Raw genomic sequence first — 22,664 nt, forward strand, 5'->3', positions numbered from 1 at the left:
CTTCACCGCCTCTAATGCATTGCAGTGGCATAATTTATGCATTTCCAATACATGTAACATGCGATACGACAGGTTGTCTCCAAAGCGATGCGAGCATGCAAAATATTACATGTAAATACCGATATTGACAATAAAAATGACAGGTTTTTTTTTTTTTTTACTGTGTAAACCAAATTCACAATTCACAATAAACATGTAATATTTTTATGCTCATTAATTAATTTCGGTCTAGACGAAAAACACGCACAAATGTCTTACATTTTAATTTTAGTTGCGCGATGTCGAAATCTGCTGGTGACAGGGCTGAGTGACATACATACATATGTATTTAATTGTTGGTTTTTGTAGCCATATACCAGATAGAATGTATATTCTGACTGTACAGAGAGGGAAGTACTTTGAGATACATTTCTTGAACCCTGAAGCTAGTCCAGCAGACAGAGTATAGGCATTTCCGATTTGGTTAGCTCCTCCGATTCTATGACTAAGCCACCCACCCACAAGTTGTATCTGTGTAAATAGGACATGTCTGTATTTGGGCTGTGACCAAGTTTTTTTCGAGTTTACGCTGCAAATTGTCAAATACGCGAAACAGCAAACAGACTTGGCATCATTGTCCATTTGTACATACATATGTACATACATATGTGCATGCACGAGTATGTGTTCGTTTAGGTACTTTCAAGTTGGCGTTTATGGTGACAACAATTTGTAGCGACTATCGGCGATTGATAAATTAACATTAAGCAGTGGCTCGATTATGCAACAAATTGCCAATTCAATTGAAATTGACAGCCGGCTGCGGCTGCGGCTGCGGCGAAGGTGTACCGGGGCGGGCGGGCGGTCAGGCCTTAAGTTTCGATGAGCCGACGACCGAATTAGCCATGGACAATGGACGATACTCGTATTTGTAAGTGCAAGTGATTAATTTGCTCTGTTGGCTTGACACAGTTTACCCATGCAGCAGCTCCCATGCACACAGATTATCCGACTGTGTATGTAAGACAGGTAGACAGTGGAGGAGGGGAAGGAACCAAAACCACATGCAGAGTGGCGCTCTTGTACTCATCTGTCGGAGGTGCTTAGGCTGCCTCCAACATACATATTTAGTAACTAATTTCTTAAACGCTTTTCTGTAGTTCTATGCTCTCCGATGCATCGGATGGTGCCCCATCAGCGGGGGCATTAGTTCCGTTTCGTTCCGTTCCCATAGTTTAGCGGAGGCCAAGTGCCTTATACGCTTTACGAGATGTTTTACAATACCTAAATGACCGACGGACGGACGGACGGACGGACGGACCACATCGACCGCAGTGGGCATAAAATTTGCCATTACATATGGGGCCAATCAGTAAGCCGGGTAAATTAATCGTATCTCATGGCATCTCGACTCATGGCATGGCACGTCGAGTGGCCCATCTCAGTCAGGTCCTTTGCTTGTGAAGCGATCTCATTTATGGGTCATAAACCATGGGATCTGCCCCAGCAGTGCTGCACAAGAGCGGTTGCTGCTGCTCCGGCTCCGTCTCCGGCTGCGGCTGCTGCTGTCGCAACCGTTTCCATTCGGTCGACATTCTCGGTATTGTTTCGGATCGGTCACCAGCGGCGAGGATATATACGACAGTTAACTTATCTTGCATCCACTTAACGTCTTGCGGCCATAAATCAATCCTATGGCCAAATGCTCGATGGCAGCCAGCAGGCGAATTAATCACTTTGAAAATTGTTACCCATTTGGAAACTTGTCGCATTTACTTTCCAGCCACAGAGATATAACCCGTTTACCCCCAGCACAGACGAGTCTCTCGCTTGCTTGCTGGCTGGCTCTCTCGGTTCCCGCTCCCCTGGCACCCAGTGGCCGCTCCGGTCCGTGTGTGGGCAATCCTTCAACACCATGTGAAAATCAAGGTAATTTATTATTGACAGTCGCAGTAGTAGGTACTATTGTGATTAGTTGCCTTCTTTATGTTAGGATCGTCATCTTCGAGGAGAAATCTCTGTCGACAGTGGTCATCGTGAAGGGCAGGGCAGGGCAGGGCAGGGGCTTCTCATACTCATACTCATATTTTGGGCATTCAATCATTGTGACGCATCACAATTCGCATCCGCTACAAGCACGCGAGTTGTCTTACATATAGATAGATATAGCTGGATGATGGCTTACTTCAAATGCAGATACTTTATGGCTTCCCCAGATGCTGTCCCCTCCCTAGTATATTTTCATGGACAACATTTTATCCCTTGCAAAAGAAAACATGTAAAATGTATGTGTTAAAGGGCCAACAGCACTTTCTCATGGCCAAAAGTTGTTCTTGAGTTCTTCAGTCTGTTTGGCCAATTAGCAGCATGCAGCAGCAGCAGAGCCCGAGAGCCTCATAGATTGAGTGCACAGGATATTTTATTAAATTTTCACAAATTTTCATATCAATCGAAAATATTCACACTCAATTATAAAATACCAAAGAACACAAATTTGCACAAAATAATTAAGGGAAAATTCCAAGGATCCGTTTGCATAAGTCCCAGCATTTTGCCGGAATAGTAGTCCCCTCCCCGTGCCCGTGCCCGTACCCGCATAGAAAAAGGGGCGTTTGAAGGAATTTTCGGTGGTGGTGGATGCTGGGCAGGGCAGGGCAGGGAGAGTGTTTCAAGACTCTACAAGAATGCAAAGTGTCATTTAAGTGAAACAAGACGAGAACAAATATACAGCATCATAGCAGACGCTGGCACTTCGAGGAGAAGAAGCCGGTTCCGTGTCTGGGGTATGGGTATGGGGCTGCACCGAAGGAAAACATGCCTTTGCCTCAGAGCCCCCGGCTTCAGCTCCAGCTCCAGCCCCCAGGCCTAGCCTAGCCCTTTTCCTGTGTGTGTGTGTGTGTGTGTGTGTGTGTGTGCAGCGGCATCCTTAACCACGCAGCTTACTTACGCAGCTTCTATAAATTATAGCTGCCGCTTGTCATGTACGGAAATCCCTGTGTCAGTGTAGCCGAGATGCCAGCCAGCCAGCCAGCCAGCAAGCAGGCAAGCAGGCTCTGCCCTTGACAGAGTCGGTGGATGGCAGGAGATGCGATGCGATGGGTTTGAGTTTGGGTTTGGTTTGTTTTCAACAAGATTAGAAACTCGTTGCAACGCACAACGCACAACGCACAAAGGCCGCCCCAGGAACAATTCGAGCAGACACATCTCGCAACTATAACAATTAATATCCTGAAATTGCATCGTGACATGAGTGTGTAGAGTGTCTATTCCGGCTGCTGCTTGCTGCTGCTGCTGCCATGCAAACGAAGGATGCACAAGGACTGTGCGCACATGGGGGCGTATACGTGATGGCGTATGCTAATTTCCCTAATGCTTCACTCGACAATGAAGCGCTTGTACTTGAGTTATAGACTCGATTCAATGAACACATCCCTGGCATTGTGTCTACCCCAGTTCTTGCTGAAAATGCAACATCCACTCGCACTACACACAATTCATTGCTTCCCATCCAAAGACTTATTCGTATGCAATTCTATTTATTAATAATGAAGAGCTGGCTACTGGGGATAGTTCTGGTAATTTAATATTTATTTATGTATTCACTCCCCAATAAACAAATAAAAGGATTATGATCGTGCCATAAAAACATACGATTCTGCATTATAGAAAACAATAGACCAGAGACCCATATGTATAGCTGATACATACATATGTACATGCGATTTGTCACTGTATTCCATTGCATAATTAATTACAGCCAACCATAGACATTTCATCATCATCTATTACAATCCACACGCCGCGGCTTAAAGTCATATTTAATGGACGTGTATTGCTTGCGATCAATCATGACCGTACCTCTGTCTGTATGTCTGTCCATCTGTCTGTCGCAGACATTTAGAGAAATGAAGAATTAAATAAAAAAAAAACTAAAACGCCCACAATATGGGGGACGGGACCAATGACCACCTTTGTCACAGCAACAGATTATACTTGACAACGGCAACGTACCCCGGTACGGTACACCGACTCGACTCGAGTCGAGTCGCGTAACAAATGTATATTTAGACAACGGTTGTCGATAAGACAAGTTAAAATAATTATGACCATTAGGCCACACATTAGGCCCGAGGCCCTAGGCCCTGGGCCCTGGGCCCTGGTGTTTGGTCTATGATCTTTCGGATGTGTCACTGATCACACGCACCTTGAGTGTGTTACGTACACAAATGGCTGAGACTTGAGAGTGCATTTGTCAGGTTGGGAGTTCTTCCATAATACTTTTGATCGTTTACTGAACTTTGAAATGGGATCTTTACGAGCATTGTGGCACATACCGGACCGGAAACACCAATGTGAAATTTAATTAATTATGCGGGACTTTCGATTTACATATGTAATGTGCAATATGTAGAATTTCCCACAGCTTAATGAGAAAGTTTTTCTCCCCCCACAGGCACCCACAGGCACACACAGGTCACCGAATGTCGCCACATCGTCTGCGGCTGTTGATTGTTCTGACTCTACTAGCCACGAGTATCGGAACAAAGGTCGCTTTTTTCCGGGAATATGCCCCTTTGGGGCATGCATTTTATGAGTCTGTCTCTGGGTCTGTGTCTGTGTCTCCGGTTCTTAGAGCAGGTATTTAAGATGCCCTATCGGATTTCAGCATCTACTTGGCGGTCTAATTAACATGACAAAGAAATGTCACGTGTAGAAATTTATGGGACAGCACTCTATGGGCCCTGGCTCTGGCCCTGGCTCTGCAGCATGGTGGATGCTGCAAGGCTCTCTCTGCAGATGGCCACGATAATATTTACGATGCCGTTTGATTGGTATACCAATCGATTTACTTGCCGCCAATATTTCAACGGGCTGACTGGCTGACTGGCTGGCTGGCTGGCGGCCCAAAGTCTGGGCTTCAGCATAGTTCCTGGACACAGCACTCAGCCAATTTCATTGTCATTAAAACAGCTAATTTTATTATTCAGCTGACATTTACTATCTGCAGGTTTGTCGCCGTCTTCCCATAAGAAAACGACGTATCCCGACCGACCCGCACACATGTCCAAGCGACGCGTCGCGACGCGACTCTGCTCAGAGCTTCGATTCGATTCGTTTCGATTCTATTCGCTTATCTTGTTCCGAGTGTGTTCTGGTCATCCATGATTTGTATTATACATTTCCCGTAGTGTTTGAAATAAATTTAAATTGTGTTACCGATTTTTAGGCCCCTTTAGATTATGCGTTTTGTTAGACGATTTCTCTTATCTTAATGTGGTCGATGGTTGGCTTGGTGCTGGTCGGGGCCAGCCAACCAACCAACCAACCAACACACGAGTACACGGAGACAGAGTGTCTGGCGAGTGCGAGAGGCCAGCCAGCTCCGTGCTTGGTCACATACCATTATCGGAGCAGAGCAGAGCAGCGCAGAGCGGAGCATTGTTTAATGGAATTTTCTTGTAATGCGTTCTGAAATCGGTTTTTAAAGTGCGGGTCCAACATTTAATTTGTTTGTTAATAGTTTCGAAATGTGTGCACACGCGGCTGCACCCCAAAAAGGTCCACTCCAGTCCAGTTCAGTCCAGTTCAGTCGTGGGCAGCAGTCGCAGTCCCCCTGGTCAGCATTGTATCCTATCCTGTCTGTTTACACGGCTGGGTATCTGCCCCATAATAAAGCCAGTTGTTGCTTAAATCGGGCGTAAGCGAATCAATTCTCATTTTAATTTATTGACACGAACACAAGCGCCATTGCACGGACAATGCTATCCGGAGTCAGTTCTGGCTCTGGCTCTGACTCTGGCTCTGGCTGTGGTCCTGGACTGGACTGGCTGGCTGTTCCCCTGCCCAGACAACATTGCACCAATTATACAATAACTCGACTACAATGCAATTTGCATTGTGCTGCAAATTGGAACTCCGATGTCCGACTCCAGCCCAACCCTGATGCCGATGCGCATTTATTAAATGCGCATTCGCCCCGTTGCTCCTGCCGTCCTGTCCGTACGCCGTGCTGCTGCCGTGCTGCTGCCGTGCTGCTGCTGTCCTGCAGCTGCAGTTGGCCTCCAAATAGGTAGTACATTAACTGCAGACCGAAATATGCCATCCCATTCCATTCCCAATCAATATTCTCGACTGCCAGATGTACTCACGGATAGCCACGGCAGCCATCCACTCTTGTGGCCTGCAACGGCAACGGCACCGGCACCACACGGGAATGTACCCGTGTACGGGTCTCACATAATTATTTATTGAATTCCGTATATTTATTTGCACTGGACACTGGGTGAACTGGTCATCTGACATTCAAATGGATGGGAATGGCAGGGACCCTTCCACTCGCTCCCTTTAGCATTTAAAAACCCCATATTGAAATCTTTAAATTATATTTGCATTGATTAGTAGACTAACTAGATTACAACGTAATCATTAAACTCTGAGTGGCTCATGCTCAGGCGACATACAGGCGACGGCGACGCGAAGGCAGCCAGCGGATGTTTTCCCGAAACTCGGGGCCCCTGAATAATTGATGATTGCTTTTAAAATGCGCCGACATGTGACTGTTGTCGCCGTCATCAGCGGAAGACAATTTTTTACTTGCAGTCGAAAACATTTACACTTGCCCGCAATTAGTTTACGGAGCGGAGCTAATGCCAGCAGCAGCCCAGCAGCCCCCGAGCATTGTCTCAATTTGTTTTAATCGATTCGCGTTAATTTCCGAATACTGTTTTATATTTAGAAGACATCGGGGAAGGCTTCTGCCACATGATTAGGTAGCAGCTCCTACTTTTGAATGTATTTATGAATCTGAAGTGAAACTGCTACAAGTATATCCTATAATGAATGACAATAAGCCGCCATCTGGGACTGATACTCGTATGATGAATATCTACCAATTAGAATAAATATTTCACAATTAAATGAAGGATGCCAACCATTCTTTAGGGGAGGAGGAGAGGGGGGAGAGCTAAACTTTTGCAGAGTGAAGTGCATAAAAAGTTGGTGCACAACGCACGTTGACATCGCCCAGGGGAGATGTTCCGATGCAGTACACGGGATGAGGCACTAATTACTGTACAACGCTAAAATAGGCAGAGAGCGTGGTGTTGGCGGTGGCGGCGGTGGCGACGGGGAGGGGCTGTTCAAGTGCCTGTCAAGGTGCGTACGTACACATATTTCAGTGACGCACTGTGCGATTCGCAAACTAATCTGCCATATATTACCGGGGACAGCGAGCTCTGCCGACAGGTATAGTATACTCTGGGGTTGGGCTGGGCATTGGAGTGTCCCTGATGATGCCACCGAGGCCACTGCAATTCGTAGTCGCACTTGCTGTTGGCCTTAACTCGTCCCTGCCACTCGTCAAAATGATTTATTTTTGATAAATTACCACACCGTCCTGCTCCACTAGAGCCGCAGCAGCAACAGCAGCAACAGCAGCAACAGCAGCGACGTTGCACGCAATTTTGCAAATGATTTACACGGAATGACACGGAATTTAATTTCGAAATTCGCAAATGCTGTTTCTCTTTGGGTGGCAAACATGAATCTCGCACTTCTCGCGGAGGGCGCGCGCGCAGCGACATGGCACCCAATCGGTGGTACATAGTTCCTCCTCGGGGATAAGTAGACATTATTTATAATTGTGCTATCACAACAGTCCCCGTCCCCGTTCCCGTCCCCGTCCCAGTCCTTGTGCCCTGTCTCTGTCCCTTGGCACAATGGGGCATGTAAAACCATTTATAGCCGCATACAAATGTAGTGCTTTCTTCGCTGCTTGGACAAATAAAAGTGTTAAATGCTCTAAGGAAGCTGTCATATAAATTAACGTATTCCGTGCCCTCCACTCCACTCCACTTCACTCCACGAAACAAATGTATTTGCATTCGTTCGAGTCCCCACGTCCTATGGGGGGATTGTGTGCCCCACAGGAAAATGTTAATTAGAAGACGGGCAACGCAATGCCAGAAGCAGGAATGATTTGTCTGTTTTCGCAGTGCCCAATTTTATTTGGCAGAATAAAACAGATGAAAAACCAATACTTAAATGTGCGGTGATGGCTCCTCCCCCTCCACGAATTTAAATGTATTTACTTGAACTTTGTTTTATGCCAGTTAGGGTATGAACCCTTGAACTAAATTGTAATTGTCTGACGTGCAGGTAAAATGTTAATCTGCCGAAACATTTCACGTCTCAGGAGGGACGAAAGTTTCCAAACATTTTACTATGAAGCAGGTAATAAAAAGTTTCTGTGTGCAGGCCAACAAGGAATGCAGCAGAGCAGTCAATGCTGCAGCTGGCAAGCGGAAGGATACCTGGAGGAAGGCTGCGCACTTCCAGCTGAAATTTCAAATTTGTTCTGTTGTTATTTTGATGTTAATGCGCTGAGAAGTATTCGTAAAAGTGGCATTACCATATGAGTGCTTAAATGTGCAGAGACTTTTCCCCTTTTCACTTTTGTTTAATGTTCAGGAGTGGCGTTGATATCCAGCTTTAGTGCTGCTTTATATCTTTATATATCTTTATGCTATCGGAGGGAAGTAGAGTATGGAACAAGCTACGACACTCCCCAACAGTTGACCCACAATCTGAAGCTATTCCTCGGACATATAGGAGAAGTCTTTAGGGGGCTTAGATTTTTGGATATTTTTTGGCCTGAAATCAATGCGAAATGATGTTCAACGATCTGCATGTGATCTATGCTCACGCATGCAGCAACAGCCCAGTTGGCACATACCGACATGCCACATGAGCGGGGGGGGCAGAGTCGTGACGCATGCCACCGGCAGCTGTCCATACAAAGCATCTACTTCTAATTGTCATGCCCAGCCCTTGCCCCTCGAACAGCCCCCAGTCCAGACCAGAGACCAGCCAGACCCATCACGCGCGTCACCGATAATAACTAGATACTGCGTGTATCTAGAAGTGAGTAAAGTGTGTCTCCACTGGCACTCGTGTGCGTGAACGTGAGTTCCGAAAACCAATTGGAAAACAGAAATCACGTCAATTGGTGCGACAATCAATCGTGACTGTCGGTGATGGCGATGTCAAAACGCCGCCAAAGGGGAACGCACGCGCAAAGAATTCAGAGGAAAGGGTCTGTGGGTCCAGGTCGGCAGTTGGAGTTGGCAGTTGGCAGTCCGGGATCGGGGTCCCATGGCCCATGGCCCGTGTCCCTGGTCTAGCCTAGACTGCGGCACTGACTTGGGCTTTGATGGAACGCAAACGCAAACGTAAACGGCACTTGAACCACAAAGAGTACCGATTTGTTGATTTGTTGATTTGTTTTGAAAAGTGAGTAAATAAGTATGTTTCCATTTCTGAATGTTTGGGGAAAAATGTCGTGTTGTGTGCTGGCAGCGCTTTTGTTCTGTTTGAGCAGCAATTTCATTTTCGAGTGGTCGATAAGATGCCAGGTGCCGATACGATACGATATCTCTGTCGGCTGATAACGCCGCACACTGATTGGTGCACCGGCAACACCCAACACCCAGCCCCCAGCCCCAGCCCCCGGCAGAGCGACTCCACGGTGTCTACTTCTGGCCCGGATCGGAGGGAACTCGCAGCCAAAATGGAGGTTGAGCTGGTCCAAAAAGTGTGCCCTGTGCATGAGGATTATTGCAATTTGTAACAAAATCTTTAGTGTTGAGTGTGCTGGCTCCCCTTGGAGACGCAAAGACAGAGACAAACAAATTCATTTAAAGCAATTTGCACACAGAGTCGAGTCGAGTCGAGTCCTTGCCGAGCTTGTTCCGGTGACTTTATCGTTTATTGTTTTCAAAAGGATTTTATTATATTTATTACGACGAGAATAGTTGTGCACATTTCCCTCTCTCTCTCTCTGGGTATGGGGCGTGTGGGGTGTGCCTTCAATTCAAGAAGATTTCTCGATGCCTCTCCCCAAACACGAGAGATGAGGCCCGACTCTCTGTCTGTCTGTCTGTCTGTCTCTTTGTCGATTGTCGATTGCCGATGTGTGTGTGCCACATACTGAAAAGCGACAATTTCATGTCCAAATGCTTTCCAGGTGACATGAAACAACACTTAAGGAGGCAACAGTCTGGGGGCAGATGGGTGGTGGGAGCGTGGGAGGGGGGCTGAGGCAGACCCGGCAACACTCTCGTGCGTGGATTCTTCCACCTGGCCCACGCCCCCACACAGAGCCTGCAACGTGCATTAGCAGTTGAATTCGTAAGGGGGTTCTGGCTGCCTGCCTGCCTGCCTGCCGCACCGCACCGCACCACACCGAATCGCATCTGGTGTCAAGGAGTAAAATCTCTCAGTGCCGAAAATCTACATTTAAATTGTTTTCAATATAATCTGCATGTCCGGTCCAGTAAGAGTTTGGTTTGTGTTTCTCCAAGCAAATAGGAATGTGTGTTGCGAGTGTGTGGCGTGCGTGTGTGTGTGGCACAGGTATTACGGTGCATGGACATGTGCAACAGTTCCCATATCATTCCCATATTAATTTAAGGATACAAATCCCTGAAATGCAATCCCAAGAGTTACTCCACTGCTGGCCCAATGGCCTGATGGCTACTCCCCAGAACTTCACTGAGTGTTGGGTTTCGTGGCGCCGTCAAGAGCATCCATCCATCCATCCATCCATCCATCCAAGAGCAATTGAGGCCGGCCAGCACTAGCTGTAACTGTAACTGCAACGATCCCGAGATGCAAATGACACATTCCCCCTTCCCCCCCTCCCTGGCTCGTACTTATCCCAGAGTGCTGGCGAAGGGACACATGTGCGAGCCCTCCACATACATATTCACATTCCCGTAATGAATGGCGGCGCGTTAACACCCCAAAACATCAAATATCTCATTTTACAAAAATTCCTCAAAAACGTTCCCTTTCCTCCTCCCTCCCTTCCTCCTCCCCTGCCCTAAGTCTTAGTCTGAGGCTCTGCTCTGCGTGCCATTAATTAGAACCTATCCCAAGTAGAGGACTTTCTTTCGAGTGGACCCGAGAGCTACGCCCCCCAGCTCCAGCTCTTGCTCCAGATCCAGACTGGAATCGAATTGTTTGTTTGTTTTTTTCATTTCGGTTTCTTATTACTACTACGAGGGTACTTACTGGTGAGTGTGAGTACGGGTACGGGTACGAGTAAGGGTACGGGTATGAGTATTAGCCAGAGGGCCAATTAGGAAACTCAAACTCAACTTCAGATACTGACAGGGGATGGGGATAGCAATCTATGGTGGATTTTGGTTCAGTGTTTGATTTAACGCCGATACAAGTTGGAAGAGTGCTTATAGAAATTTATTTCTATAATTTATAGTATAACATACATATGTCAAAATTCGATTAATATAATTAGATCAACTGTGCTGCCGTTTCCCGTGCTGCCTTGCACTGGATTTGTAGACTCAAAAAAGTGACTCTCAGAGTTATTTTCGATAGTTGTTTCTCCAATTTTTGTACTCGCCTCAATATCAGACAGAGTCAGAAAAGGCTGCAGCTGAGCAGCCATATGTGGCCACGAGGCAGCAGTAGCAAGCAGCAAGTAGCAAGCCGCAGCAGCAGAGCAGCCAGTGTCCGATTGGGAAGGAAGCCTTTCGATCGTGGTCCGCCATGAAATCGCTTCCAGTGGCGCGAGAGGGGAAACACAGCTGCTCGGAGCGAGCTCCGATGCTCGATGCGATAAGAACTTCCAGTTTTGGGGGAGGAGGGCGTGCCCACCACCGAGAAGAGAAGGTCGCTCAGCCCGACAGGCTGCACGACAGAGACGGCAGATGTGTCATGCTCCCTGTCTTATTGGAACGCTGGCCAATCGGGCGGCCAGTTGTCGTTCGCCTGCTCTCGTGCTCTGCCTGGCACAGATGCCATCCCGCTCCCACACCGGTGGGTCTCGGTCTCTCGTTCACGCGGCCGTCCGCCACTGCCAGCGAACAGTTCGTGTTCGAACGTGAATAAGTGCGCATCGCTCCGAAATAACGAAATAACCAAAAACCCGAAACACACGGAGAAAACTGAAAAGCGAAACGAAACGAGTTGCCAGCCAGCTAGCAGCTCCCGCTGTCAGTGTCAGCAGGCAGGCAGTCGTCGTCCTCCTCGAGAGGGGCCACTGACAGGTTGTGAAACTCGTTTTCCGTACACCGGAGCAGAGCAGAGCAGAGCTATCGTGTCGGACATGCTTGATAAAGTGCGTGCAATAGCTGGAAACGAACTGTAGCTTCAAAGTGCATTAAAATATTAATACAACAAAAATTAACACAGGCCGAAGCCAGACACAGACACAGACCCAGACCCTACCCTCTACTTGTGGCCAGGGAACAGCATTCGAAGACTGGGAGAACTGGAGTTGAAGATCTGCCGACAGGCAGTCTTTTTGAAGTGCACACACCATCCCATCCGATCCGATCCCATCCCCTCCCATCGTATCCTATCCTCCGGTGCACGGTACATGTGTACTTCAGAGGCGATAAGTCAGAAAATCTGTTTGTGGCAAACACTTGAAGCGAATATACGAGGATTTGCCGCCTGGCCGGCCAACAGACACCGACAGTGAGAGAGAGAGAGAGAGAGAGAGAGAGGGACGAGACCCGCGAAAGAGTCAGAGAGTCAGAGAGTCGGAGCCACAGTCAGAGTCAGAGTCAATAAAAAGCAAAGTAAACGAATAAAGAGCAAAGTCACACAAAACAAACAAAACATTTTCCGGCTGCGGCGACATTAGCAGAACTGCTCGACATCGACAATTTGTTTTATCAATTTTCAACAAGGCCAACAACAGCAACAGCAACAACAACACCAACAACAATTGAGCGCAACATCCAACAAACCAACAAACAAACAACAAAAGCATCCAAAGTGCTTAGCCGCGGCCCAACAGTCGAGCACGCACGGAACCGAACCAACCACCTCCATCAGCCAGCCGCCAGCCTCCAGCCTCCAGCCGCCATCCTCTATTCGAATCTGCCACCCCATCGCCATCATCCTTGGCAGTCAGTGCCCGAACCCAACCCCTTGTCAAGTGTATCGCCAGCATCCCGGCAGCAGAAACAGAATCAGAAGCAGCATCAGAATCAGAATCAGCATCCGCATCCTTGCCGCGACCCGGGACGGCGCCCCACAGCGAGGCAAGCTCACTCGCGTGTTGCCGCTGTGCCGCCACGTCCTCCTCCACATTCACATCCACATCAACATCCACACCATCGACTCGGAGGAAGACGTCACCGACGACAATGGCTGCATATGCGCAGTTTGGATACGGCGGTTACCCGACGGCAAATCAGGTTAGTGGAGCCCAAGCAGCGTGTCAGAGAGATTATCAAATTAGAGACTCACACCCAGTCGCAATCCGATTGATTCTTTGATATTCGAAATATATAAATGGGGGGAGGTTTATCTAACGAAATCAAATGAGTTGGAAGAGTAAAGTATTCATACGAGTGGAAGGATATTCCTTTCAAGCCAGAATATATATTTGTTGCTACACATAATAATATCTAATAATTTAATAGAGCATATCATTCAATAGATAATCCGTAGAGGGATGTTTGCTCTGCTGAATATTATTTTATGAGACTTGGGACATTTGCCTGCATCCATCAATAAATATTTCTGCTTTAAGATTGGCTCGAGTGTCGGAAATCTTTAGTAATTGTGGATAGGTGGTGGTACTTATCGGTATCTCTGGCTGAGACAAGGCATAAACATTTTAAGCTGGTGGCAAGTGGCAGTGGCAGCTGGCGCTGGGGTGGGGGGCACATGAATATTCAAGCACTTTGGCACCGGTTGGACTCTCTCGGATCCATAATGGCCGCCGCCGCCGCCGCAAAGAAATGTTTCACAATTTGGGACAGCCGTCCCGTTTTCCCTCTTCCTTTTTTTCCGCTTTGCTCCTCCTCCGGGTGTGTCCTTTCCCCCCCCCCCCCCCCCCGGGCCCGGGGGGGGCCCCCCTCTTTTTTTTTTTTTTTTTGGGGGGCCCGGGGGCGCCCCCCCCCCCCCCCCCCCCTTTTTCCCCCCCGCGCCCCCCCCCCCCCCCCCCTTTTTTTTTTTTTTTTTTTTTTTTTTCCCCCCCCCCGGGGGGGGGGGGGGGGGGGCATTTAAATTTGTGTATTTGTGTAGTTGTGTGTGTTCCCCACTCTGCCCTGCCCACTGAGCCCAATTAAGAGCAAGGATTGAACTGCATGTTTTGGATGAGTATCGCACAATGCGAGTACCAGCAGTCGACGCTCCGCCGCCAGTAATGATTCTGTATCAAATTTATAAGCCTTAAGATTTATGCAGTACGCAGGCAGGCAGGAAGGCATGAGAGGAGTGGAGAGGGGAGCGGGCAGCGGAGTGGAGTGCCTTACAAATAAGAACTCGAATTCATTAATTTAATTTTAATTTCAACGCCAAGACGGCATTCCAAATATGAGGCAAAAAAAACGTTGACGCATGAAATATATGAATTTAATCAACGGCTGCTACTGCCACTGGCACTGGTACTGCCACCGCCACTTGTACTGCCACTGCCACTATGCCTCTCTGTGGCAGTTGACAGTTCTGCTGTGTGCGACGCGCGTATGAGGAGCACTCAGAATTCCCAACTTCCCATGCGAGCTGTTCACGCATTTCATGGCAAAATAACTCAAATTCTACGGCTGCAAAAAGCGCTGAGAAGCCGTCGCGACGTTCGGTCGGACAATGTCGAGAGTCCTGAATCCGGTTGCTCCATGCCCCATCTCGTTTGCTGGACCAGGGACCAAGTCCGAGTCCGAGACCGGGGACCGAGACCGGGGACCATCATCATTCGAAATGATGCGAGAAAAAACTAATATTTCGCCGTGTGCATTCCATAATTGATTTATGAATTTTTAATGCAAACATTGAGACCCACTGCCGTTGCCGTTGCCATTGCCATTGCCATTGCCGAGAAAGAGTTGTTCCCCCGACTCTGTGCGGGATGGGAGGGGGGGGGGGATGGGCAGCAGCTACTACTGGAACCCAAAGTCAATTCAATAAGAGGAACCCCAGCAAGGCACAAAAAAACACAAAGCGACTTATTCGCATTAGCACAAACGCACAACGGACCTCCTCCCGTCCCTCCCTCTCACTGTCTCCCTCCATGGATGCGATGCATGGGCATATGGATATGGTATGGCCATCGTTTGGGCCCTGGCAGTGCCGCAATCCTGTGGATGAATGTGAGAATATGCCAAATCCAAAAGGCTGCCTCGAGACTCGAGACCAGGCTGGCTGGCTGGCTCTGGCTGGCTGGGGCCAACGAACAAACACATGTTTGTGTGTTTGTATTGTGGAGGGACTTGCGGGACACACAGTCTTGCTTCCTTTTCGTTTATTGTTTGGCATTGGCGATGACGTTGTACCGCCGCTTGTAGCGCCCCCATCTGCTCCTGCTGCTGCTGCTGCTGCTGCTGCTGCTGCTGCTGCTCCGCCAATCTCCTTTGTTTCGCCCAGTTGTTAGGAGTGCAAAAACAAAAATCCATAAACGCATCCCCAGCGGTAGCAGCAACAAGAGCGAAACGGCAGCCAGCCCCAATAACCACAACAAGCATTACGAACACACATCAGCATCAGCATCTGCAGCTCTGCTCGTACTAGGAGTACCGTACTCCAGCCATAACGATGGTGCAACTCCTGCTCCTGCTCCTGCTCCACAAGCGATCTCCTTTGTTTTCCCACATGCGAATACACGAGTACGAAATGAGCATTGGCAGGTTGGACCTGGACCTGGGACCTGGGACCTGGAACCTGAATCTGAATTCGAACCTAGCCGGAAGGCGGTTTCGTGAGCTTTGGCATAAATCATAAAATTAATAACCGTAAAGTGACGGCACCAGTTTTCTGCCAACATCTTGGCCAGAGTGGGTGCGGGTGGCCCGCCACCAGCACCAGCATCTGTGCACCAGCATCATCAGCGGAGCTCCGTTTTGGCTGTGCACTTCAAAGGCAGATGCAGATGTCCATGCCGGTTCAATGGAATCGGCCCAGACCAAGACCCAGACCCAGACCCAGACCTGATGCCTATGGAGTGGAGGTTTTATTTTCCACTTTCGCTTGCAGCCTGCATATTTTTATTTTTATTTTATGTTTTATGTTTGACTTGTGCCAAAATTGACGGAATCTTATCTGCCTTCTGCGAGATGTGCTGCACAGCTAGCAGGCATTTATCATCGGCATTATCATCCAACTGGACGGCAATGAATGAACCGCGCATCACCCTTTGCATGCCTGGCATTAGCACCTCTTTCTTTGGGCCTTGAAGAATAAATAACAATGGTTTTATGCCCTTAAAGAGTGCACATAAATGTCAAATGAAATGCGAGAATGAAACAACTGAGACTTTTGTCAACTTTAAGTGCCTTGACACTGTCCGCGGAACACGAAGAAGTCATAAAGGAAGAAGCAAACTTTAAGTCAACTTTTAGGGAGTTGCCGACATGTTTCGACACTTCCGCAAAATAGAAACTTCAACTTTTTGGGGTGTTGCGTATCCTGTGCCGTCCCATCCTATCCTATCCTATCACCTTCCGATAAATGAAACTCCAGGGAGAGCCACAGAGCGCCCATCACTGCACTTCCTGCAGCCCGCAATGCAGTCCAGAGTGGGTGAGTGGTAACCATTAAAAATAAACTGACTTGCGTGCCGATAATAAGCGCTGGAGCTGGAGCTGAAGCTGGGTCCGGTGGTGCGGTGCGGTGGCTGTCTGAGACTCGGAACTCGGGACCGGACCGGACCGCACCGCACTGTCCTTAGTTGGTTGCTTGCCCGTCCACACGGCCGCGTTTGGAGGTTGTCGTCGACGTTGCCGATATGTGTTTTTTATGGGCGGCCACAAAAACTGAAATTGATGTTCGAATCGCATAAAAAATAAAGAATAATAAGAAATGAGCGCGCCCAGCGTTTTGTACATTAGCCAGGAGACAGGGGACAGGGGACAGGAGACAGACTGCGGCAAGGGAAGAGAAGGGGAAGGGTCACTACTTGGCCACTTCTTGCTGGCTGGCTGGCTGGCTGGCTAACTGGCATTCTCCTTAGCCAATGCCCCTGTCGACAGTTGGTCCCTCCTGGACGTCGCCGGGCCGTGGCCAGTGGCCAGTGGCCATCCCCATTCATTCAGAATTCATTAGATTTCATTCATGAAACACCTTCGTTATGCAATAATTTCTGTTCTCCTGTGTGGACTCGACGTGGACTCTAACTGGCAGTCGGGGCGGGCGGGCGGCAGAAATTGCCCTGCGATTAGATAGCCCGCAGGAGGTGTTGAAAGTCAGCTCGTTTAGCTTTGAATTACCATTATTATTTAAATCATACAGGGAACCCATTTACCTCACTGCTGTCGGTAGCAGTGGCAGTGGCAGCCCCCAAAAGTAGCTCCCGTAAGTAGGTGGCAAGTGAGCCATAACAATGGGGCCCAAACGGTGGCACGACGACGACCCTCTGGTGTCCTCTCAGCGAACAATAGAATAGGCGCAGCACCCGACCAGGCTCAGAGACAGTGACATGATCATTCCATTCCGATACTGTCATAAGCCCCCCATCCCCCCCATCACCCCACCAACAAACATTTTGGTTGCGCGTGAAACGAAAATTGGGAATTTGTCACGGTCTTGACAGGCAATCATCACAGGGTACGGTTAGGGGTAGGGGTAGGGGTGCGGGTACGGGTACGGGTGCCACTCCCAAAATAAGCCAAGGTTTCGGGATAGATACCCGCGATGTCCAACGACTTTATATAGACAACTGCGACTGCTATTTGACTTATCAACTGTTGGACGCTGGAAGGGCTGCGGAGGGAGTAAGGAAGTTATCGGTCTTTCGTCTGTTCACCTCAGTGGGTTCGTTCGCTCGCTCGTTCGCTCGTTCGCTCGTTCGGTTCGGTTCTTTCTATTGCGCCGAGCCAAAAGGAACTCTCGTGTTTGTTGTTGTTGCTGGCTCATACGATATGTCTCATCTCCTCCTCCTCCTCCTCCCCACAGACCTGGCAATGATTCGTTGCGGTTATCGTCCGAGAGAGGGAGAGCGCAGCGCATACCTGCGTACCGTTGCCACTCGTACCTCTGCGCGTCCCTCATCATTTGATTGCCCTTTAGGCCTGCCCATGCCCATTCCCGTGCTCATTCCCGTACCCGTGCCCTTGCCCGTTGCTCGCGATCGATCGGTCCACTGATATACTCTCGGGATGTGTGCCCGAACCCTCTTCAAAGATGTGTGCGATGTGCAGCTTCAGCTTCAGCATTCGGATGAAGTCGAAGTCGAAGCCGCAGCCGCAGCAGTATCTCGAATCTGACTGTGATAAATTGAAAATTAATGAAGTGAAAATAGATGGAACGGATCGCAAAATGCGCCAGGCCAATAAAATATTTTGACATTTGGAGTTATCATCTTAATCTGCTTTGTTGATTTCGGCCTGGCTCCGCTCCGCCAAGGGACATGCCTTTGCGCTTACCTCTCGACTCTACTCTCGACTCGACTTTGCTCCTTTGCTCTCTCTCTCTCTCTGTCCCTCTCTCTCTCCCCTTTTCATCCGAGCCTAGTCCTCTTCGACCTCAAAACTTCACCTGTTTTTAAGATGCCCCTTCTCGCCAAATATATAAATATTCCAGTCCGCAGCCCTTTCGGCCTTTACTAAAGTGCATTTTTTTTGTCTTCTGTTCTTTTCTGTTGCTGGGTTCTTTGTAGTTGACGGCAGCTAACACCGACAGCCAGAGCGGCCATGGCGGAGGATCGCCGCTGTCCGGGACCAATGAGGCTTCCCTGAGTCCGTCGGGGGGCTCGACCACAACCGGCCTCACCACAGGCCCCCTGAGTCCAGGTGCCGTCTCGCAGTCGTCCAACAATGCGGGCCCCAAACTCATATCCACTTCCCCGACGCTGGGAGACGCTGCGGCGGCTGGCAGTGATGTGGGGGCTGGCGGCAATGTCACAGCTGCGGATCTCCAGGGCCGCCGATCCGAGGGCATGTCCTGCTGCGAGAACGGACGACCAATCATCACGGATCCCGTTTCCGGGCAGACCGTCTGCTCCTGCCAGTACGATCCAGCGCGCCTGGCGATCGGCGGCTACTCCAGAATGGCCCTGCCCTCCGGCGGCGTGGGAGTTTATGGCGGGCCATATCCATCCAACGAACAGAATCCGTATCCCAGCATTGGCGTCGACAACTCGGCCTTCTACGCACCTCTGGTAAGAGAAACTAACTAGCTAACGCATGGCGATGCGCCACTAATTGGATGGCTTAGTGCAGTCGCTGGAAGTCCGCGCACAAATGCAAGTCGACGGCTGAGCAGATATCGTCATGTAGCTGTCGTGGCATCCGAGGTATCTCGTTAGCGGCTGCTGCTGTGACAAATTCATGAGGCTGCTCCCCAGTCAGTGGGTTACATGCTCGATGTCAGCTCAGCCGCTCAGCCGCAGCTTGACTCTCAGCTTGCTCATCCCCCCCCATCCATCCATCCATCCATCTCAATTGCAGAGCAATCCCTATGGCATTAAGGACGCCAACGCCAGCACCGAAATGAATGCCTGGACCTCAGCTGCAGGGCTGCAGTCCACGACCGGATACTATTCGTACGATCCCACATTGGCCGCCTATGGGTGAGTACTCCATTTGATTTAATTTAGTTTAATCTTAGAAAATAGCTACAGATTTTGGTTGCTTCCTTGGGGCATGGTGCAAGCTGTTCCCACCTGTTCTTTTGCTGGTTTCATTTACTTAACTGGGAGGGTGACTTGTGTACAAGGTGTGGCCTATAAGTACTATTTCCTGAACGCTGATAACTCTATCTGTTCCGGCCGAGGGGCGTTGCAATTGTAACCCGTTTGGAGTCGCAGGTGGAACCTTCAGCAAACACCCATTAGTGGCTATGATATGGGCTGAGATCGTGATCTTTATTGACCAGTTCGCACTATTTGATTTGAATATTCCGCAGGTATGGGCCGAACTATGATCTCGCCGCACGGCGCAAGAACGCCACGCGAGAGTCAACAGCGACTCTGAAGGCGTGGCTGAGTGAGCACAAGAAGAACCCCTACCCGACCAAGGGCGAGAAGATCATGCTGGCCATCATCACCAAGATGACGCTCACCCAGGTCTCCACGTGGTTTGCGAATGCGCGACGTCGCCTCAAAAAGGAGAACAAAATGACGTGGGAGCCCAAAAACAAGACCGAAGACGATGACGATGGACTGATGTCGGACGATGAAAAGGACAACAAGGATGGTGCAGGCGATGGTGGCAAGCTGCCAGCTGAAGTTTTTGGTAAGTGCAGCCCCCGTTCTCCGTTCCTCGTTCTCCGTTCGCTGACCTCCTCCAGCCTGGATCTTCCTTGAACTGTTCTTTAAGCGCCTGCTCGCCCCATTGATTTGAACGCCTGTCGTTTTGGGCCACCGTTCAGCATTCAGCATTCAACGTTCAACGTTCCGCCCCCACTGCAGATTTGTGGCACTGGGCTTTTAAGCACAATTTATGTGGCGAAACGAATGTTATGCAATACGAGTACGAGTACGAGTACGAGTATTCGTTTGCTCTCCATCGCCCGTCCGTCCGTCGGTTTATTTGTCTGACTGCTTAGGCGACATCCTCCCCGGAAGTTGACAGCACATTGTTGGCAAAGTGGCCTTGCGCCCGTACAGCTCTCCGAGCAAGTGGCCTTGTTCGAGTTGGCGACTCGCTCGCTCGCTCTCTCTCGACCATCCACATCCACATCCACGTCCCGTGGACCGACCTTACCCACCGACCAGGGGCACATCCATGGAAGGGAGACGCTCGAGTAGTTGGCGGAAACTCGAGTATTTTGTTGCTGAAAGCTTTCTTCGCTGACTGGGGCTGGACTGGGGCTGGACTGGGGGGGGCTGGGGCTGGGCTGTGCCGACTGTCTGGGACGTCGCGAGGGTTGCACGCATCAACGCCCACCAACAATTTCAAGGGTTTTTGCCTGTGCCTCTGCCGCTGCCAGCTGCCAGCCCAACTTCTACCTCCGAGTGCCAAGTTTGCAGTCCTCCGCTAAGAACTCTAAGAACTTGTCTGCTTCCGCTTTAGACTTGAAATTAATTAAATTTATTTTGTGTCTCCGTTGCACATTCCAAACTCTAATCGTCAGATCCCAGCAATCAACTTATCAAATCCGAGCTAGGAAAGGCGGAAAAGGACCCGGATGTCGAGCCAAAGATGGAGCGGGAGAGGGAGCGTGACCCGCCGCCCCACAATCTAGTGGCAATGCGTGGCCTGGCACCCTACGGTGCCCCGCCGATGCACGCCGCCTACAATTCCTATGCGCACTCGCAGCACCAGCAGCATCTGGAGCAGCATCTGGAGCAGCATCCGCATTCGCAGCAGCACCACCACCAGCAGCAGCAGCAGCAGGTGGCGGCACCATACTATCATTCGGGCTACGGCCAGGATGACACCAGCGAATATGCGGCTCAAAAAAACCCGCTAAGCAGAGACTGTGGCATACCAGTGCCGGCGAGCAAGCCGAAAATCTGGAGTGTGGCCGACACAGCCGCCTGCAAGACGCCACCGCCAACGGCATACCTCGGCCAGAATTTCTATCCCCAAGCGCCAGCCTCGGAGCAGCAGCAGCATCTGCAGCAGCACCTGCAGCAGCAGCAGCATCTCCACTCTGTGGGCCCCCAGTCCCTGGCTATGCAGCCGAGCAGCATGAGGATGGGGGGGCCGCAAGTCGAGCTCGGTTCGCCGCTGAGTATGATGAGCAGCTACGCCGGCGCATCGCCATATTCGCGGATACCTACGGCGTACACCGAGGCCATGGGCATGCATATCGGGCACGGCAAGATCCCCCATACCACCACCCCCCACCCCCATCCATACGGTGCACCGCGAGCCGCCGTATCCATCGGGGCCCAGCAGCCAGGCGAGAGTGGGTGTGGGGTTTTCCGAGATCCAGCCGGATACACCGCCCCAGACGCCGCCCACTATGAAGCTGGGGGGCCACCACCACATCATCAGCAGCATCAGCAGCAGCATCAACAGCAGCATCAGCAGCATCAGCAGCAGCAGCAACAGTTCTTCGATGCATTCCGTGCCCGGTCCGGCACCGGTGACGGTGGCTTCCATGGTCAACATTTTGTACAATAATCACAGTACCGCAGCGGAGCATAATGCTGCGTACATGAGTAGTGGGGCAGCCTATCTAACGGAGAGTCGTGCTGGCTCGTAATGTGGAGCAGCAGGAGCAGCAGGAGCACCAGCAGCAGAGCACCAGGAGCAGAGCAGGAGTGGCCTTGAACCAGATACCAAATAGTACCATATATACCACTAAACACAACTACTTAAACATTTCAACACACCACACACAGCCAGGCCCGAACACGGACAAGTGCAAGAGTTCGCAGAGATGCCAACAATAACGATAGCGATAACGATAGCGATAGCGATTACTACACTAATTATTTTGCAATAAATGTAGCTTAAGTATGGCAATAAAACTTTATTTCCTACCATATCATAAATTATTTCACTTTATAACTTTAATTAGCATATTTACACTCACACTCTCCGCTCCGCTCCACTCCTCCCCAGACTGAAGTTTCTCAGACACACACGCGTACGTCACACTGTCAGTCACATCGTCAGGAGGGGGCGGAGTGTGCTCGAGACAAGAGACACAGCAGAGCAGAGCAGAACAGAGCAGAGCAGAGCAGCGCTGAGTGTATTTGTCATGCCATGCCGTTGGGTTTGAGTCATTCTCAACGGCTCTCCGTTGCGAGTTTAATG

At 49.8% G+C, this 22,664-nt stretch overlaps 1 protein-coding gene across 3 annotated transcripts; it reads left to right on the forward strand.

Moving 5' to 3' along the window:
- Positions 1 to 12,799: 12,799 nt before the first annotated feature.
- On the forward strand, positions 12,800 to 22,239 carry LOC111076035 (homeobox protein caupolican). Of its 3 annotated transcripts, XM_041592202.1 has the most exons (6): positions 12,995 to 13,211; positions 18,611 to 19,111; positions 19,401 to 19,522; positions 19,858 to 20,186; positions 21,028 to 21,766; positions 21,807 to 22,239. In XM_041592202.1, the coding sequence occupies exons 1-6, from the start codon at positions 13,161 to 13,163 to the stop codon at positions 22,105 to 22,107; spliced, it is 2,043 nt and encodes a 680-aa protein (XP_041448136.1). In that variant the 5' UTR covers positions 12,995 to 13,160; the 3' UTR covers positions 22,108 to 22,239. The 3 variants fall into 3 exon arrangements, with proteins under 3 accessions (XP_022225311.2, XP_041448136.1, XP_022225310.2); XM_022369619.2 differs by having other exon boundaries at positions 12,800 to 13,211; positions 21,028 to 22,111; XM_022369618.2 differs by lacking the exon at positions 12,995 to 13,211 and adding an exon at positions 16,470 to 16,536 and having other exon boundaries at positions 21,028 to 22,111.
- Positions 22,240 to 22,664: the final 425 nt, after the last annotated feature.

The sequence above is a fragment of the Drosophila obscura genome, unplaced genomic scaffold (genome assembly GCF_018151105.1).
Source record: "Drosophila obscura isolate BZ-5 IFL unplaced genomic scaffold, ASM1815110v1 contig_170, whole genome shotgun sequence".
NCBI classification, from domain to species: Eukaryota; Metazoa; Arthropoda; class Insecta; order Diptera; family Drosophilidae; genus Drosophila; species Drosophila obscura.

Bases quoted from the DNA above. Each gene is read 5' to 3' on its own strand.
- LOC111076035 (XM_041592202.1), top strand. From the start codon at position 13,161: ATGGCTGCATATGCGCAGTTTGGATACGGCGGTTACCCGACGGCAAAT. The intron at 13,212-18,610 runs GTTAGTGGAGCC...GGTTCTTTGTAG, and splicing joins GTTACCCGACGGCAAATCAG to TTGACGGCAGCTAACACCGA. The intron at 19,112-19,400 runs GTAAGAGAAACT...TCTCAATTGCAG, and splicing joins CGGCCTTCTACGCACCTCTG to AGCAATCCCTATGGCATTAA.